Below are 20,953 nucleotides of genomic sequence, written 5' to 3' on the forward strand. Positions count from 1 at the left end.
TCTGATCATTTTTCCATATGGATTTTCAACCTCGTCACATGATTCAGAGATGTGTGGTTCCTGGGAAAGGATGATTGGCATCATGGGGTTGGATGTAATGTTCCTTAAACTCAGATCTTCAGACTTGACAATCTGGCTACCTTCATGACTGAGGTTACCTTCTCAAGTCAAGTTAGAGATAATTTTCCTCACATAAAGCCATACTGACTGTCCCTAATTAGGCCTTGGTTTTCTAAATGTTTATAATCCTATCTCTAAGAATCCACTTCACTACCTACCCTACCAGTGACAGAAGGCTCTTTCGTTTATAGTTTCCAAGATTATCCCCATTTCCTTTAATAAAGCAATGGAAAAACTAGCTACTCGCCAGTCTTCCTTGACCTCGCTTGTGGTTAGAGTGGACTTAAAGATCTAGGTCAATTTCCTAACAATCTGATATCCTGTATCTCCCAATAATCCGGGGATATAATCCTTCAGACGGGGGACCTACAAGTTTTATACTGTACTTGATTTTAAGATAACTATAAGGATTTGTGATCAGTGTTTTCCCATTAAAAGGTCAGTCACCTGGTCACCTCGTCAGTCTTTTTCCCAGTATCAGGTATAGTTTCTCTTCGGATCAAGAAGACAGCGGTAAGAGGCTAAGGATTTCCAGCGAGAAGACATTTTATTTCTCAGAGTAGGAGAGAGAGGCCAGACTGCGCAGGTGCGTGACGTCAGCCAGTTGAGCGCGAACAGTTTAAAAAGAAAACCGCCATATCCAGCGGGCAGCGTTGGAGCGGGCTGCGGAGTGAGATGGTGCAGAGTGAAAGGGCTTTGGCTCAATGGGCTTCGGCGGAGACGGGAAGAGGCTTCCTGCGACCGTTGAGTCTCATGGTAACGGAGTAAGTTACAGTTTTTTGGTAGTACAAACAGTAGCATTAGAGATATGCATCTAGGATTAGTGTTGTGCTTGGAGTGCCAGATGTGGGGACCCTGGGAGACTCCCAGCCTCCCCAAGGATTACATCTGCACCAGGTGCACTGAGATAAGGCTCCTGAAGGACCATGTTAAGGAGCTTGAGATGGAAATTGATGACCTTCGGCTAATTAGGGAAAGTGATAGATACTACCTATAGAGAGGTAGTGGATAGCACCCCTGTGACAGTCCCCCTCAGAAGTCGATATATCGTTTTGTATACTGTCGAAGAGGCAGACCTGACAGAGGAGGACCACAGTGAACGAGACTCTGGCATTATGCCCAGTGCCGAAATCAAGAGAGCAAGAAGAAATGTGGTAGTTATAGGGGATTCCATCATAAGGGGGACAGACAAGAGATTCTGCGAGCCGGACAAGGATACCCGGATGGTGTGTTGCCTCCCTGGTGCCCAGGTACGGGATGTCTCAGACTGAGTCCAGAATATTCTGAGGAGAGAGGGCGAGCAGCCGGAAATCTTGGTATATGTTGGTACCAATGACATAGACAGATAAAGAGAGGAGGTCCTGAAGAAAGATTACTGGGAGCTAGAAAGAAAATTGAAAAGCCGGACCTCCAGAATAATAATATCAGGATTGCTGCCTGAGCTGCGCGCTAATGATGGTAGGAATAGCAGAATTAAGCAGGTGAATGTGTGGCTAAGTAACTGGTGCAGGGGACAGGGCTTCAAATTCTTGAATCATTGGGATCTATTTTGGGGAAGGTATGACTTATACAAAAAAGATGGATTACACCTGAACCCAAAAGGTACTAATATCCTGGCGGGATTGTTTAATATAGCTGTTAGGGAGGGTTTAAACTAAGTTGGCAAGGGGAAGGAAACCAAGGTGTTAGGGTCGAGTAAGAGGAAAATAGAAATAAGTCAAAAATACTGTGCAGCAAAGGTGGCAAGAAGGACAGGCCAGTGAATATACAGGATAATTTGCTGCAAAATAGAAATATAGCAAAATCGACAACAGATACTGATCTAAATGTACTGTACTTAAATGCACGCAGCATTAGAAATAAAGTGGATGACCTTGCTGCACAGCTACAGGTTAAAAGATATGACATTGTGGCCATCACTGAGTCATGGCTAAATGATGGATGTGATTGGGAGCTGAATATCCAAGGATACACAGTGTATAGGAAAGATAGGAAGGTAGGTAAAGGGGGTGGCGTGGCCCTGATGGTAACGATATCAAATCAATAGAAAGAAGGGATATAGGATCAGAAAAGGTAGAATCCTTATGGGTAGAATTAAGAAATGGCAAGGGTAAAAAGACACTAATAGCAGTTATATACAGGCCTCCAAACAGCGGCTGGGATGTGGACTACAAGTTGCAGCTGGAAATAGAATAAGCGTGTCAGAAGGAAAATGTCAAGATAATTATGGGGGATTTTAATATGAAAGTGGATTGGGAAAGTCAGGAAGGTAATGGATCTCAGGAGAGGGAGTTTGTAGAATGCCTACAGGATGGCTTTTTGGAGCAGCTTGTCCATAAGCCCACCAGGGGATCGGCTGTTTTGGATTGGGTGCTGTGTAACGAACCTGAGGCGATTAGGGAGCTGGAGGTAAAGGAACCCCTTGGAAGTAGTGATCATAATATGATTGAGTTTAGTTTCAAATTTGAAAAGGAGAAGCTGGTATCAGGTGTATCGATATTTCAGTGGAACAGGGGAAATTACAGTGGTATGAGAGAGGAACTGGCCCAAGTCGACTGGAAAAGTAAGTTAAATGGAGGGACAGCAGAGCAGAATTGGATGAAATTCCTACAAGAAATAAGGAAAATGCAGAAAAAATATTTTCCAAGAAAAAAGAAAATCATGAATGGAAATATGGCACAAATGTGGCTAACGAGAGAGGTTAAGGCAAAAATGAAAGCAAAAGAAACGGCGTACAAGGAAGCAAAAATTAGTGGGAAAAATGAGGACTGGAAGACTTTTAAAAACTTACAGAAGGAAACTAAGAAAGTCATTAGGAAAGAAAAGATGAATTATGAAAGGAAGTTGGCGATTAACATAAAAAAGGATACTAAGAGTTTTTTAGGATAATAAGTTTTTTTTAAATATATGAAGAGTAGAAGAGTGACAAGGGTAGATATGGGACCAATTGAAAATGATGCTGGAGAAATTATAATGGATAACAAAGAGATGGCGGAGGAACTGAATGAGTATTTTGTATCAGTCTTCACAATGGAAGACATGAGCAATATACCTGATAGCCAGAGGTATCAGGGAATAGAATTAGGTACAGTCAAGATTACTAGAGAGAAAGTGCTTGGGAAGCTAAGTGGACTAAAAATAGATAAGTCTCCCAGTCCGGATGAGGTGCACCCAAGGTTTCTTAAGGAGGTGGCTTTGGAGATTGTGGAAGCATTGGAAATGATCTTCCAGGAATCAATAGACTCTGGCATGGTTCCAGAGGACTGGAAGGTCGCAAATATGGTTCTGCTATTTAAGAAAGGAAGGAGGCAGCAAAAAGAAAATTACAGACCTATTATTCTGACATCGGTAGTTGGAAAGATATTGGAGTCAATCCTCAAGGACGAGGTTATGAAATACCTCGAGGTGCATGACAAGATAGGCCGAAGCCAGCATGGTTTCATGAAGGGAAGATCCTGCCTCACCAACCTATTGGAATTTTTTGAGGTAATCTCGAATAAGATTGACAAGGGAGAGGCTGTGGATGTGGTGTATTTGGATTTTCAAAAGGCCTTTGATAAGGTGCCGCATATGAGGCTGCTTAATAAGATGAGAGCCCATGGAATTACAGGAACGATATTGGAATGGTTGGAGCATTGGCTGATAGGCAGAGAGCAAAGGGTGGGAATAAAGGGATCCTATTCTGATTGGTTGCCAGTTACTAGTGGTGTTCCGCAGGGGTCGGTGTTGGGGCCGCTTCTTTTTACGATGTATATCGATGATTTGGATTATGGATTAAATAGTTTTGTGGCTAAGTTTGCAGATGACACCAAGATAGGTGGAGGAGCAGGAAATGTTGAAGAAACGGAAAGGTCGCAGAGAGACTTAGTCAGTTCAGGAGAGTGGGAAAAGAAATGGCAGATGAGATACAACGTTGACAAATGTACGGTTGTACATTTTGGAAGAAGAAATAATCAGGCAGATTATTATTTAGATAGGGAGAAAGTTCAAAAATCGGAAGTGCAAAGGGACTTGGGGGTCCTCGTGCAGGATACCCTAAAGGTTAACCACCAAGTTGGATTGGCGGTAAGGAAAACGAATGCTATGTTGGCATTCATTTCAAGAGGAATAGCGTATAAGAGTAAGGAGGTGTTGATGAGGCTCTATCAGGCATTAGTGAGACCTCATTTGGAATACTGTCTGCAGTTCTGGGCCCCCTATCTTAGAAAGGATGTACTGATGTTGGAGAGAGTTCAGAGAAGATTTACGAGGATGATTCCTGGAATGCAGGGGCTAACATATGAGGAGCGTTTGTTGGCTCTTGGATTGTATTCATGATAGAAGAATGAGAGGGAATCTCATAGAAACATTTCGAATGTTGAAAGGGTTGGACAAAGTAGATGTGGAAAAGTTGTTTCCCTTGGTGGGGGAGTCCAGGACAAGAAGCCATAGTCTTAGAATTAGAGGGTACCCAGTTAAAACAGAGATGAGGAGAAATTTTTTTAGCCAGAGGGTTGTGGATTTATGAAATTCGTTGCCACATACAGCTGTGGAGGCCCAATCATTGAGGGTGTTTAAGGAGGAGGTTGACAGGTATCTAATTAGTCAGGGTATCAAGGGATGTGGGGAAAAAGCAGGAAATTGGAACTAGATGGGTGAATAGTTTAGCTCATGGGGGAGCTGCGGAGCAGACTCCATGGGCCGAATGGCCTACTTCTGCTCCTTTGTCTTGTCTTGTAGTATGGCCCTTCCTCTAGTTACAGAATCCACATACTGACTTAAATAACCCTGTTGGATGCATCTAACAAATTCTGCCCCATCTAAATCTCATGTGCTAAAAAGATCTCAGTTTGTATCAGGTAAGTTGAAGGCCTCCACGACAACAACTGTGTTGTTTTTGCACCTTTCCCTCATCGCCTGCATATCTGTTCCTTAATGTCCTGGTGGCAATTGGGAGTGTTTGTTGTGTAATCCCATCAGAGTGATACCGCTTTTTTTATTTTGCCTTCTATCCACAGAAACTCAGTGGAAGACACCTGGCTTTTCTTATGGACTTCTTCAATACGGCACTGTAAAATTAGATGCAGGGAAGATTTGGGAGCATCCTCCAAAGAAAGTGAAGGCTTTACGTACAGAATGCAGATAGGTCAGGACCTTTGATGCATCAGGGAAGATTATATACTTGTAGGAGCTTGAATAAGGATTCCAGCAGTTTATGTTTCTGGCATAAATATTTGCGTTGCTGGTAAAGGTCAGTGTTTCTGAGCTGTGTATGTATGCTTCACAGTTTCGTTGGCACCATCAAACACATCTTCATGCAAATTTCAATCATTTGTACACACCGAGTTGCCACTCATTTTAGGCATATCACACAGTGGTGCTGAATTCAAATTCCCCTGACAGCTGTCCATGCTCAGGAGTTTGCAAAATCACTTTTATACTTCAGTTCAGTCACATACACCATAAAAAAAAGCTATATGATTGTATTTCCAGACCATCTTTCGTAATTTATGTAATGAATACACAACTAAAACTGTATTTTGTACAACCTGATACATCCTATTTAATCCATAATACCTAATTGATGCCAATGGATATTTGCTGCAAAGTGTTAAAACTCAGTTGTTGAGATCCTATGTAGACTTCTAACTATTTGTAAATTTTATACTCCTAAAAATCTGGTCACTTCAAGGGCAGGTATCTACCACCTTGAGTATTCCCTCTTTCCACCACCTGCCTACCATGGTTATAATACCATCAAAAGATAAATGTTACCCTTTATCTAATGTCTCTGCCAAATGTCTAATACTAGAGTGCACGAGAAGGTTATGCTGAAAGGAGATATGCAGGGAATGCACTGTTAGGTGCTAGTAGTCAAATACAATCGAGCTTAGATAGGCACAAATAAGCAGAGAATGCAGGGATCTGGACTTGTGGGCAGAATGGACTAGTTTAGTGGGCTTTTAATTATTAGTTTATTAAGTTCAACACAACTTTAGGGACCAAAGGGCCTGTTCCTATACTGTACTGTTCTGTGCATTCAAGTATAATAAAGCTATTGCTGAGACGCAATAATAATATTAAAACTGCACTTTGTGAATAATTTCTGGTGATGTTTACTATCAGTTAGAGGCTGGAATGTTAGCTAAGAGTTGAAATAGGGATTGGAATTGGTTATTATTGTCACATGCACTGCGATACAGTGAAAACGCATACGGATCAAATCATTACACAGTGCATTGAGGTAGAACAAGATAAAACGATATCAGAATGCAGAATAAAGGGCAACAGATAAAAGTATGTTGCAGGTAAACAATGTGCAAGATCATGACAAGGTAGATTGTGAGGTCAGACCCTATCTTATTGTACTAGGAAACTTTTTAATAGTCTTATAACGGCATGGTAGATGCTGTCCTTGAGACTGGTGGTATGTGCTTTCAGGCTTTTGTATTTTCTGCCTGATGGAAGATGAGTGAAGACAGAATGTCCTGGGTGGGTGGGTTCTTTCAATAAACAGGACACCTGAAAGTTGCTGGTGAACGCAGCAGGCCAGGCAGCATCTCTAGGAAGAGGTACAGTCGACGTTTCGGGCTGAGACCCTTCGTCAGGACTAACTGAAAGAAGAGCCAGTAAGAGATTTGAAAGTGGGAGGGGGAGATCCGAAATGATAGGAGAAGACAGGAGGGGGAGGGATGGAGCCAAGAGCTGGACAGGTGATTGGCAAAAGGGATATGAGAGGTACAGATGGTGAAGAAAGTGTCCCGAAGGTGTGGAAGGGTCTGGGATAGGGACACCAACTACCTCCTCATGGCGGAGAGTGTCGCCTTTAGAGCTTGACGGGAGAAGTGACGAGAGGCGGAGTCAATAAAATGTGAGTACCTGGGATCCTCGGAAGGTCCAAATTGAGAGGCTCGAAAACGAAACCTAAAGCCAACTGGAGTAAGTTGGCGGCAGAGACATGTTCTAAGAAAGGATATACGGCTGTGAAAGTGAGGCTGAGTCAAAATGTGGTCGAAAAGTTGAAGAGCCAAGAAATTACAGATGGGGAGCAGTGAGAGATGGTGCTGGCTGCCTTACTTAGGAAGTGACAAGTATAGACAGAGTTCTTGGAGAGGCTGATTCCCTTGATGTGCTGAGCTGTGTCCATAATTTTTTGCGGTTTCTTCCGGTCACATGCTGAGCCATTGTCAAACCAAACCATCGTGCATCCAGATAGAAAAACAACAGGAATTCTGCAGATGCTGGAAATTCAAGCAACATACATCAAAGTTGCTGGTGAACGCAGCAGGCCAATCAGCATCTATAGGAAGAGGCGCAGTCGAAGTTTCAGGCCGAGACCCTTCTATAGATGCTGCTTGGCCTGCTGCGTTCACCAGCAACTTTGATGTATGTTGCATCCAGATAGGATGCTTTCTTGGTAAGGGTCGCCAAGGACATGCCAAATTTCTTCAGCCTCCTGAAGAAATAGAGACGTTATTAAACATTCTTGGGGGATGGCATCTACGTGATTGACCTGGACAAGCGATGCTCACTCGTAGGAATGAGCAGCTCTCAACCTCAGCAGTTTTGATGTAGATAGGAGCACGTGCACTGTGTCGTTGGGTGACAGGAGAACTAGGAGGTTGATTGTCATGAGAGAAAATAGGTTACGAGCAATTGATTGGGGAAATAGGATAGCTGCGAGAGTTGGCAAAGCCTTCCAGTGCTGAATAACTTTTAATGTCATAAGAATAATTTTAAAGCTCTGTATTAAAATAATTTTAAAACTCTGTAACACCAACATTGCTGAGAGTCTGGAGTCCCAGGACAGAAAAGATCAGAATAAAAACACGATAATGTGAGCCCTAACCCTGGAATTCTGTACTTTTTACTGGTCCCTGCTTCAAAATGTTTATTATCTCCCAAGTTAGTCATCTGTTCCAACTCCCTGCTTATCAAATATTTTAATTCTGTGAAGCAGGTGGGAGATGTTACTATGGTAAAAATTCTACAGCTTCTCAAATCACTTTTATAATGGCATTGTAAAGCTAGTTCCAACTCAATGCCAGAGGACTATTGGGTAGAGACCCTGGAGTGTACAGCAAAGGCATTGAGTGTGTGGGGTAACGCAAGAAGCTGCAATCCCATGGAACATCCTGGCAAAGAATCCATTTTGACTGCTGTTTAAATAGCACGGTTTAGGAGAAGAAGGGTTGGTTAAAATCTGATAGTTTGTTGGGAAAGTTAGAACTAGCCTTTTTTTCAGACTGTTAATGTTGAAAATAGCATGAGACAAATTTTGAGCATTGCATTCTTTACGATGCCATTAAGAGCAGTTTAATGCCAGAACATTGTTTTAGGTGCTAATGAAAGTAATGCAGAAAAGTCAGGTTAAATTCCTCACCTGGCATTAGGAATCAAAGGAATGGCTGGTATTGCTCTGCTCACGTTTAGAGAAAATTTCTGGACCTACATACACTCAGTGGCCACTTTATTAAGTTTAAGAATGTACCTAATAAAGTAGCCATCGGAGTGGAACCGGGTGTGGTTTTCTGCTGCTGTAGCCTATCCACCTGAACGTTCGACGTATTGTGTGTTCAGACCTTCTGCACACAACTGTTGTAACAGGTGGTTAGTTCAGTTACTGTCACCTTCCTGTCAGTTTGAGCCATTCTGGCCATTCTCCTCTGCCCCCTCATTAACAAGGCGTTTTCGCCCATAAAAATGCTGCTCAGTATATGTTTTATATTTTCAACACCATTCTCTGTAAACTCTGGAGACTGTTGTGTGTGACAATCCCAGGTGATCAGCAGTCTCTTAGATACTCAAACCACCCCGCCTGGCACTAACAATCATTCCACGGTCAAAGTCACTTGAATCACATTTTTTCCTCATTCTAATATTTGGCCTGAACATCAACTGAACCTTCTGACCATGTCTGCATACTTTTATGCATTTAGCTTCCGCCACATGATTGGTTGATTAGATATATGCATTAACGAGCAGGTGTACTTAATAAAGTAGCTACTGAGTGTAAATATGAGTTCTTGTTGCTGTGTTTGCTAGTGTGCAGAGCAACCTACCTGTCTAGTCTTCCTTTTCCAATATAGGAGATAGGAAAATAATTGGTGTTGAGAGCAAAAATGGCTGCTAAATCATTTAGTGGATCACTTACTGAATGGCTTCATTGAAATTTATCCATCTCCCTGACTAGAGGTCATTGAAATGATTTATGTAACAAATGTATGAGGAGTTGATAAGAATGTAAATCCAGCACTGATTTGGTGTGGTAACAGGAAATGCAAAGTACTTAAATGAACCACATCCGTTTTCTTATTGTGTAACAGGCTCTCACTTATGCCAGTGGGCACTGGCTTAGAAAACACCTTGGTGCTTAGAATGGCGTGTTAAACATGTAGTTTCTGATAGGCAAAAGAACATTTACTGTGGTGGACTGCTACAGTTGAATCCTATCATACACCAAATGATGCGATTAGGATGGTAAACTGGAGTTTAAGAACCATGTTAAATTTTAAACAGATATGTTTAGCTCAGCAATAGAGTTTTAGGTCTGCACATCATGTACAGGTGCTAGAGTAGCATGTCTTCATCTTTCAGTTATTCCAAAATAAACATGGTTAATGGCAAAGAATCATTATCCCCATTTAGTAGCAATGATAGAATTATCGTTTTTAAAATGGCCCCTTGTGGTATTGGAAGGTTTAAACTAAAGAAGTACTCATTTATGATTTCAAAAATTGTTTTTATTTATCTGCATCTGTTTACACATATTGTACATTTCATTCATAGAATGTCATAGATGTGAAATTTTATTGCAGACATGGAGCAAACTGCCAGTTCATGACTATAGGTTTTGCCATCCTGGAGGCATTTCTGTTTCAACCTACAATACCCTGCAGTGTTATGCTTAGGGACATTTGAACTTAGTCCTATTTAGGGCAAGGTGCACAAGAGGGTGCAACAGATCTTTACATTGTTATTTTAAATAGGGACTACCCTGGGGGTAGAGCAGACTGAAAGGAACACCCACGAGTGCAGCGAAGTGTCAAAATTTATATTTTAAAGAATATACAAACCAGACACCACAAATATTACCATCTATAGTTTATAAATAATTTTGGGAAGAAGCATTCTAAATTGCTTTGTATTAGAAAGATGAAAAGAGGAAGGAAAGGGATGCACATTTTGGAAGTTTTATTTGGCTTCAGCATTAAGGCCTACTTGGGGTTGGTTTCTCCTTGGAGATGGGGTGTGCAGAAAATGTACCCATAGATACAACCCCACCCACAACAAGATTTAACTGGAAGAAGTTCAAATATTCAGTTTTTTTTTCAATTATTCAGTTCTTTTTCCTAGCATCTCACTCCTTGGAAATTGGCTGAAGGATACCCGATAGCCCACTTAATGCCATGGAAATTCTGCGTTCTTCCCCAATAGGATCTTGTTTATAGTCTGCAATACACTTAAAAGTGATCACTGCTCACCCATTAAAGTAATTGATGAGTAGTTGGAATGATACAAGTACACAGATAACAAGCCACAAGTGTGGGTACAGAAGCCTGGTCCATGAGATGTATTGCTTGTGACAAGTGTGCTGGTTAAGTGCAGCGAGATTCCTGAAAAAAAGCATAATTCAGAGATTTATTTAAGTTCGTTAATATAAAACTTTTGCAGTCCCACTTTTCAATTTCAATGACAAGCAAGATTAAACCCGATTTCTGGATTTCAAGCTCCCAACAGAATTGTGTTCCTGGCCCTATTACTTTGTAAGAAAAAAATGTTCACTTCAGCAATGCAGCTTTAATTTTCTGAAATTTCTTAGTACGTATGTTGGGGCAATCGCCTTCTGCAGGATGCAGCACACCACTCCTTTCAGTGGTGAGTGAGAACCACAGATGAAAGGATGACGGGAATGAGAGTTTAATGCTTTCAATTGTACATTTTTAACTCTTAAAGACGTAAATATCTCAAATTATAAATTACTATTTCATAAACTTTAAGCATAGAAAATAGGAACATGAATGCACCATTTGGCTCTTTGGATCTGTTTCCGCCATTGAACATTTCACTGAACATCTAAATTTGCGATTTACACGTTTATGTCTCCTTCACATATTTCATTGGTTCCTTAATCCCATGAAATATTTCGACTTGCTGCTGAATATATTGAATACCTCCATTGTCACTGCACTAGAAAATTTTTTGGGTGAAGAAATGTTTTCTGACCATGGTTCTAAATGTACTCAATCTGTATCTCACTTCTGTGATCGCTGGTTCTGAACGCAGCTGTCATCAGAAACATCCTCCCTATCTATCTCTGCTCTGTCTTGCTCTAGGTTTCTATGGTGGTCCAATCCCTGATAGGGAAAATGAATATTTGAAGGGAACTGTAAAAATTTTGGGTCATTGCATTGTTTGCCAATTTCTATTGTAATTGCTTTGTGTTAATTATAATATTTTAAGTTTCTATGCATACTTTTCATAACTATTTGTTACCTTTTTCTACCTCTGTATCTCTCTAGCTGAAAGCCTTATGCTAGCTTTTGTCTTTTGTATAGACTCAAGCACCGTACTGCAGGAATCAGCAAAAAGAAACTGCTGGAAGACTTGGTGAGTCAGGGGTTGGAAGGAGATGTTGATGTTTTAGATTGAAACCCTGCATCAGGACTGAGCACGGTGAGGGAACATAGCCTCTTTAAAGGACCCGATGGAACAAGACAGGAAGGCAAAGGTGGACATAGAGACTGGAGGGTGATAAACAGGTAAACAGGTTTCAAATGCTGCATTTTTGACAGGTCTCGACCTGGAACATCCCACAGATGTTGCTCCACTCATTGTGTTCTTCCAGCAATTTTGTTTTGCCTCATTTGTTTTCCTTGTTTTTTTCCCCTCCATTAATGTGAAATGGCATTTCATTACTGCCACCAGAGCTTTTTTTCCCTCTCTCTTCTCCACAAAGGTCTAGAAATTCATTGGCAGCAAAAATGGTGAGTTAAACTAATGCTTTGTTGTGAGCCAACACTACTTTTGTGCATAGTCCCCTAGCACAATAGATGAGTTCTGCCTGCATAAATGCACCCACAGTTTCCCCTCTTTTAAATACAACTAGTGGCAGAATATGGACAAGCTGTCGATTGTGGGGGGGGGTGGGGAATTTTTGAAGGGTAGAACGATGGAGGTTTGGAACTGGAGTTAGACTCTTAGTGATGGTGATCAGAGGAAGTTTAATCAGAGGACATTTGATCTGAGAGTGCAGTTTTTGCGGAAATTTGACATTTGGAAATGTGCTTGGATGATAAGTGACAGCGGGAGGGAGTACAAGTGAACAAGAAATATTTTTAAAGATGCAAGTTAAAACATCTCAGTCTCTGCCCAAGGACGCTGTGATGCATTTCTCCTTTGATTAAAATAACTCTGTTAAGAACCTGTTTCTGTGTGAGTGACCTAAAGGCTGATTTATACTTCTGCGTCAAATCGACGCCGTAACCTATGCAAGTGGCCTATGCGCGTTGTGAGCATTTATACTTGTGCGTTGGTGTGTCTGTGTCGCTCTGCAATTCGGGCACGTCGCACATGCGCACACACCTGCCCGTGCAAGGCTTCATGGTGATGGTAGTCTTTTTCAGTGTAAACAAGTTTAAAGCGAACGTCTTCTTTCGTAAAAGCGAAATGTGTCCTTCATAACTTTGGAGGTCTGTAAACCTTTATGGAAAGCATTGCATCCAGAGTTCCTTCTCTGCCCTTTAGTCGCCCAATGGGAAGCTATTGAAGCGTAGGAGGAAATGCGATGCTACCAAGTGGACCAATCACAGTTGTTGCGGTCTGCATTGCTGCAAGGCGTAGTTACATTTTGGGAGAGGTGCGCGTCAGGCTATGGCGTAGGGATCCACGTAGGCTGTGTGTTGGGTTCGCGGCGATGCCATACCTACGGCGTCGATTTGACGCAGAAGTATAAATCAGCCTTTAGTCATTCCCAGCTTTGAACATGTATATGAATTTTGCATAGATGATGTCAAAAGGGACTGGTTGTTATCATTGCATGTACCCAGAGGTATACACACACTTGTGTGTCCTACACAAAGGATCTGGAATATGTTTTGGAAGTTCATTGGGAAGTACTCAAAGCATCCACACTTAGCAAGTTGGTTATTCGTAAACACATGGAAATGTGACACTTCACGTAAGAATTTCTATCTCCAACCTGCTTACTGTTTGGTATTTCATCTTTCTCCATCCTTAATCAGCAACGATATACTTTCCCCTCCATCATTCTTCCTCAAATGTCTTGTGAACTTTATACTAAACTCCCACCTATATCTTACTAATGACTTTCATGTCATGTATCCGAGAGGAATCTGTGGCTGTACTTGTGCTTTTTGTTTTTTTATATAATCTACACACTTAATGATTGTTTACTTTGGCCAATTCACAATTCTAATTCTTTCCATTTAAATGCTTTATTTGTTTTACAGTAGTTTTGACTAATCCTTTGTTCAACTTAGAATTTATTACTAATACTACTTTTACTACCTGCCCCACAGCTCTCACCTCCATCTACTAGTTAATGGCGTTGTGACCACACTGTTCATCATTTCTGCTATTTGTCTTGTTCCGGCTTCCCCAGAAATACAACTTAAACTGCAACCTGGGAGTAATCTGCACGGACCTTTGAAAAATACGTAACGCATTATTTTTCAATTATCTGGCAGTGAGTTGATTTGTGAAAATAGCTCGACATATGAGTTGCTCATCATATGAGTTCCTAGTCCTGATGAAAGGTCTCGGCTCAGAAGGTCATCTGTTTATTTTCTTCTGTAGATGCTGCCTGATTTTTGAGCTACTCCAGCATTTTGTGTGGGTTGCTCAAGATTTCTAGCAACTGCAGATTCTCTTATTTATTATTTAAATCATACACAGTTCTAGATTCTACCAGAAGAAAAAAAAATTCTCTGTACACTCATCTGTCAAGATCACTCTGTATCATGTAAATACTTAAAAAAAAAACATCACGCAATTCTAAACTCTTATTCAATACCATCCTATATTACATGTGTCTGATGCACATCTTTCCTGCTTTTATTTGTAAAATCAGCAAATCTAGCAGCTATACTTTTAATGCTTTCTTCTGAACTTGAGGCCCCAGCACTGGTCCCTCTGGCACAGCACTTACCACATCTTATCAACCAGAGAAAGACCAACTGATGCCTCCTGTTGTGTTTGTAGTTAACCAGTCAACCTTCCACCTGCGCCAGTAGTTACCTCAAACTTTTAATTTCTGTATCAACTTCTGAAGTGGCATTCTATCTAATGTCTGATACAAACCTAGTTTCACTTTAGCCACAGCAAATCGATAATTCTTCATAGAACTTTAATAACATAGGGGAAAACATGATTTTCCTTTCTCTAAACCATGTTGATTTTGCCTGATTACCCTCCTACATGCCCTGCTATTACTCTAATAGTAGTTTCTAACACTTTTTCCCAATAACAGACCAATTGACCAGTGGCTTCCTGCTTTCTGATCCCTTTCCCTTTTTAGATAAAAGAATTTGCTATTTATAATCCAATCTTCCCCAGTACTACTTCCCTTGGTATTTTTTCAAATATTTAGTTGCCTTCCTATTTCAGATTTACAGCTATTTTGAAGATGTCACTTCTATTGAAAAGACTAAAGCAAACTGCATATTTAATTCATTTGCCATATCTACATTTCTTCAACTCCTTCTCTATACAACCAATGCTCACTTTTTCTTTTTTTAAAAAAATTCAACAGAAACTCTTATCTGTTTCTGTGTCAAGCCAGTTTTATCTAATTCTTCACCTTACACTTATTAATAGTTTTGTCACTGCTGTTATTTATATTTCTGCTGTGTACTTGCCCAATCATGCTGCTAAATATAATTCGCATATTAAGTTTAGCTAGCTAGCTAGCTTTATAGCTAGCATGCACTCATAATTACCTTTATTTAACTTCAAGATTCTAGCTTTGAATTTCTCCTGGTTTGTTATCCAAGGGGTTGGCTGTGGCCCTTTGTACCTTTTATGTTATTCAGTATACATTTGAAAGAATTTTGAACCGAGACAGCAGATTGAGAATCCCGGGGTAGGAACTTCATCAGAGATGACTACACTTTCTTAAACAGCACAGTGCTCTGTAAATTACATTTTCAGAAATGACACAGTCGAACCTCCTCGAAGTATGTTCATCCAGGGCTGGCAAGTGAAGTGGATGCTGAGTCACCGGCCTAGATAGAAGTGAGTCCTTTCTTTCTACACTGTGATAAATGACGCCTGCTGCTTTACCTGTGAATTTCTTGCTGTGTTCTCTGAATGGATTGAATTGCTGTATGAATATTTGTTAGCTCATTCATTCCTTCTCTGCACCTGGGACACAGCAACCCTGCAAGAAATTACATTACAGATCAACTTCAAGCTCAAAGTAAAGAGTTTCATTTTAGTCTTTGTTGGTTCCTCCCCCTTCTCCAGTTTCTAGTCATAATGATGATCTTACAAGATTGGCTGTTTGGGAGGCCTCCACTTTCATGCCGAAGTGTCGATTTGTTTACTTTGCACAAAAAATACCAGTGGGTTGCTCAACATCAGAGAGCAATGCTCCCATCCATACTTGTTGTTTCCCTACTACCTATTAAGACTTACTGAAAGGATATACAGCACCTTAAATGATAAGGATGGAGTACGGGATTCCTAAAAGGACTTGCGGCTTTAATGGCATTGTAATACTGTACAATTGGCTAACTGGGTTGAACCCTCACTGAACTTAGTTCGACTAAATTCTGTGTGATTGTGTTTGTGGTTGCTGGGAGCCCTCCAGTTTCTTGGCTAATGTGTCAATTATTCATCTGACCATCCAGTGTTAGAGGGTTATGCGTGATCTTATTTCCATTCCAGTGCCATTGCTAAATGAAGGATTGCCATCTGTCATGGATGGGATGTTTGTTTGCATTTCTCTCTGACGATGAGCAACCCATTGGTATTTTTTGTGCAGTAAAAAAAAAGTAAGTATCTTATCTACTTGCATTTGGTACATTCTGATCCAGTACCTATTGGTTATATTTTGTAAACAAAGGTCAGTCTCTGACACTTCCGTTCTATATAACAAAGAAGCATACCACTTTATTAAATCAAAAGACCAACTTTTATTTGTTTGACAACCCTGGAAGACGACCCAGCTTTACCTAGAGCTAACGAGAAAACAATTGACACAATATGAAGTCTACGTAAAGTATTCTAAACAGTTCCAGACTGGAATTAGGAAATATACTGTAACTTGGGGCCTTTGCTAGGTTAAATATACCATAGAATCTAAACAAAAAAATACATAAAGTTTTTATAAGTTCAAAGTAAATTTTATCATTGAAGTACATATATGTCACCATATACAAACCTGAGATTTATTTTCTTGTTGGCTTTTACAGCAAATACAAGAAACACAATGGAATCAGTGAAAGACTGCACCCAACAGGATGGACAAACAGTCAGTGTGCAAAAGACAACACTGTGCAAAAACAAAAAGAAAATACTAAATCAATAAGCATGTTTTTGATAATTTGTTGCTTGAAAGTGAGTCCATAGGTTGTTCAGTGATGAGGCAAGTGAGGTTATCCCCTCTGGTTCAAGAACCTGATGGCAGCATGGCCTGGATGGTTGTGTTTCTTGATGATGGGCCCTGCTTTGTTGTGGCAGTGCTCTACGTAGATGTCCTCAGTGGTGGTAAGGGCTTTCGTGTTTCCATACCAGGCAGTGATGCAACCAGTCAATATACTCTCCACCACACATCTATAGAAGTTTGTCGAAGTTTTAGATAATACACCCGATCTTCACAAACTTCTAAGAAAGTTGAGATGCTGCCATGCCTTCTTTGCAATAGCACTATGTGCTGGACCAAGGACCGTTCTTCTGAAGGATCTAAGGACTAGGTCATGGACTTTTAGTTTCTTTCCTATGAAGTCAATAACTATCTCCTTGGTCTTGCTAATACTGAGTGAGAGGTTGTTGTGGTACCATTCAGCCAGATTTTCAATTTCCCTCCTAAATATTGATTCATCACCATGTTTGATTCAGCCAACCACGGTGGTGTCGTCAGCAAACTTAAATATGGTGTCAGAGCTGTGCTTACCATCACAATCGTAAGTATAAAGCAAGTAGAGCAGAGGGCTAAGAACACAGCCTTATGGTACACCTGTGCTGATGCTGATTGTGGAGGAGATGTTGCCAAACTGAACTGACAGGGGTCTGCAAGTGATGAACTAGAGGATCCAGTTGTATAAGGAGGTATTGAGGCCCAAGTCTTGAAGCTTATTGATTAGTTTTAATGGGATGATAGTTTTGAATGCTGGGCTGTAGGCAGTGAAGAGCATCCCGATGTATGTATCTTTGCTGCCCAGATGTTCCAGAATTGAGTGAAGAGCCAAGGAAATGGCATCCACTAATGAAAGGCTAATTATAGAGTCATACTGCAAAGAAACAGGCCATTCGGCCCAACTGGTCCATGCTAACCGTGACTGCAATCTAATCTTGTCCCGTCTGCCATTGTTTAATCCATATCCCCTGAAACCTTTCCTATCTGATGCTCTGCAAGTGTTGGAGCAGATCCAACTTGCTTCTGCTGCAGGGGTTGATATGTTTCATCACCAACTTCTGGAAGTACTTCATCACAGTTGATGCAAGTGCTACTGGACAATAGTCATTGAGGTAGGTTACCGCGTTGTTATTAGGCACCGGTATAACTGAAGCCTGCTTAAGCAGGTGGGTACATCACACTGAGTTTGTAAAGGTGCCTCCATTTTTTTGATGGTCATAGCAAGCATAAAAGGCATCGTGCTCATCTGGGAGTGAAGTCTTGTTGCTTAGTTTCACTTTGTAGGAGCTGATAGCATTCAAGCCCTGCCACAGCTGTCGAGCATCCTTCAGTGACTCAAGTTTGGTCTGAAATTGGCACTTCGCATGTAAGATGGCTTTTCAGAGATTGTACCTGGATAGCTTGTATTTATCCTGATGAAGGGTCTCGGCCCTAAATGTCGACTGTACTTCTTCCTATAGATGCTGCCTGGCCTGCTGTGTACCACCAGCATTTTGTGTGTGTAGCTTGTATTTAACTTGGTCATCAGACCTGAATGCCACAGATCTGTTCTTCAGCAGATTGTGGACCTCATTGTTCATCCGGGGATTCTGGTTGGGGAAGAGTCTGAATGATTTTGTGGGGACACACTCATCTATGACATTTTATAAAGACTGTGACAACTGTGATGTATTCCTTCAGATCCTCTGATGACTCCTTGAACACCGCCCAGTCTACCAACTTGAAGCAATCCCGTAGCTGCCCCTTGGCCTCCTGCAACCACTTCTTTGTTGTCCTTATCTCTGGAGCCCTGCTCATTAACCTCTGTCTGTCAGCAGGTAGGAGGTGGACAGCCAAGCAATCTGATTTCCCAAATGCAGTCTAGGCATGGAATGGCTTTCCTAATCATGGTGGTTGAGCGTGTTGGGATCCCTGGTGCTGCAGGTGATATTTTGATGATAATTGGACAAAGATTTCTTCAAACAAGCGTGACTGAAGTCCTCCACAATGATTTGAAAGATGTTGAGGTAGGGGGTTGTTTCTTCTTTGCTGATGGTGAACAGCAGGGTTTCAGAATTTGGATCATTGGGATCACTTTTGAGGAAGATATGACCTGAACCTGAGGAGGACCAATATCTTTGCAGGCAAGTTTGTTGGAGCTGTTGGGGAGGGTTTAAAGGGTTTAAACTAGTTTGGCAGTGAGATGGCAATCAGATTGATAGGGTAGAGAACGGGGCAGTTGGTGTACAAGTAGATGCAGTGTGTAGTGAGATTGTGAGGAAAGATAGGCAGATGATAGGGCAAAATTGCATTCAGTGGAATGCCTTGAAGTGTAACATGGAGGCAAAATCGAAAAGGGTGATGAATACAGGACTGAAGGTGTGGTATTTGAATGCACACAGTATACACAGTAAGGTAGATGATTTTGTAGTGAAGTTAGAGATTTGCAACTATGATGTTGGCATCACTGAGTCATGCCTGAAAGAAGATCAGGGTTGTGAGCTTAACATCTAAGAATACACATTGTATTGAAAGGACAGGCTGGTAGATAGAGGGTGCGGGGTGCTCTGGTGGTTTAAAAAAAAATAAATGAAATCCTTTAAAAGAGGTGACATAAGATTAGCAGATGTAGAATCCTTGTGGGTAGAGTTAAGAAATTGCAAGAGTAAAAAGACCCTAATGGGAGTTATATACAGGCCTCTGGACAGCAGCCAAAATGTGAGATATAAATTACAATGGGAGATACAAAAAGCATGTAATAGGGGCAATGTTACAATAGCAGTAGGGGATTTCAATATACAAGTAGATTGGGTAAAAAAGGATCCCAAGAGAGTGAATTTGTATAATGCCTAGGGGATGATCTTTTTAGAGCAGCTTAAAGTTGAACCCACTTGGGGAAAGGCAATTCTGGATTGGGTGTTGTGTAGTGAGCCAGATTTGATTAGGGAACTGAGGGTAAAGAAACTCTTAGGAGGCAATGATCATGATATGACAGTTTGAGATGGAGAAGATATATCAGTATTATAGTGGAGTAAAGGGAAAAGGCGTGGGATAGGAGCCGGCCAAGTTTGAATGGAAGGGGACACTAACAGGGATGCTGGCAGAACAGCAATGGCTGGAGTTTCCAGAAACAATTTGGAGGGTGCAGATGGATACATCCCATAGAAGAAGTATTCTAAAGCAGGGGTCCCAACCTTTTTGCACCGCAGACCAGTTTATTATTGACGATATTTTTGCGGACCGGCCGACCGGGAAAGACTACCATGACCATGAAGCCTTGCGTGGGCACCTGTGTGCGCATGCGTGTACTTGCCGATTTTTTTTCTACAAATCATTTTTGGCGATTCTGTTCGGTGGAGGGGGGGGGGGTGTTAATCACGACCGGAATATAGGTGATAAGACTATAAATCACTTATAAGTGGCTAATACACTCAATTTCGTTTCTAAAAGGGTTTATCTAATGAATTTAATATTAAACACAGCGCATATTTTCCTCGCATGAATATAGTAATAAGTCACTTAAGTCAATAGCATCATAACATTTTAATGTTTGGATATTGAACACGCAGCACACATTTTCCCTGTATGAACATATAGAATCATTGCAACACACCAATATCGCTGAATCAGTGGGAGCTCTGGGCCTGTTTTCCTGCAACAAGACGGTCCTATTGAGGGGTGATGGGAGACAGCAATACTCGAAGGGGGTTCCTTATGTCCAGTCTATTCCGCAATTTAGTTTTCGTTGCATTCATTACAGAAAACTCCACTTCGCGGAAATATGTTGGAAATGGAAGCAACATTTTCAGTGCTTTCGTGGCTACCTCAGGATACTTAGCCTTGACTTTGATCCAGAATGCTGGCAGAGATGTTATGTCAAACATACTTTTCAGCCCACCGTCATTTACAAGCTCGAGGAGTTGATCTCCTTCCCGCGCTGACATGGATGGCGTGCGGGGGTAATGACCTTGCGTGCGTTCAAGCTCAACAGTGCATGACCGGGAATGAGGAAAGGTGCAGCTGACTCCTATCGCCAAATCATATCGTTTCCTTGCGGCCCGGTAGCACATGCCTTGCGGCCCAGTGGTTGGGGACTGCTGTTCTAAAGGGAGGATAAAGTAACTGTGGCTGACAAGGGAAGTCAAAGTGAGAAGCTAGATAACTGGGAAGCTTTTAAAAACCAACAGAAAGCCATAGGGAAAGAAAAGATAAAATAAAATAAGCCAGACCATAATATCAAAGAGGATACCCAAAGTTTTTTCAGATGTATAAAGT

General features: G+C 41.2%; 1 protein-coding gene across 2 annotated transcripts in view; it reads right to left on the bottom strand.

Annotated features, from left to right (window-relative positions):
- Positions 1-9,859: 9,859 nt before the first annotated feature.
- The window catches only part of LOC134353771 (oxysterol-binding protein-related protein 5-like), a 139,604-nt gene continuing 128,510 nt past the window's right edge, over positions 9,860-20,953 (bottom strand). The window contains exons 21-22 of one of the 2 annotated variants that reach the window (XM_063062125.1): positions 15,403-15,499; positions 9,860-10,715 (exon numbers count right to left, since the gene is read on the bottom strand). In XM_063062125.1, coding sequence (XP_062918195.1) covers positions 10,580-10,715; positions 15,403-15,499 — 233 coding nt within the window. In that variant the 3' untranslated portion in view covers positions 9,860-10,579. The remainder of the gene's footprint in view (positions 10,716-15,402; positions 15,500-20,953) is intronic. The other variant, XM_063062126.1, reaches the window with a different exon arrangement.

Source organism: Mobula hypostoma, chromosome 11 (assembly GCF_963921235.1).
Source record: "Mobula hypostoma chromosome 11, sMobHyp1.1, whole genome shotgun sequence".
NCBI lineage: Eukaryota > Metazoa > Chordata > Chondrichthyes > Myliobatiformes > Myliobatidae > Mobula > Mobula hypostoma.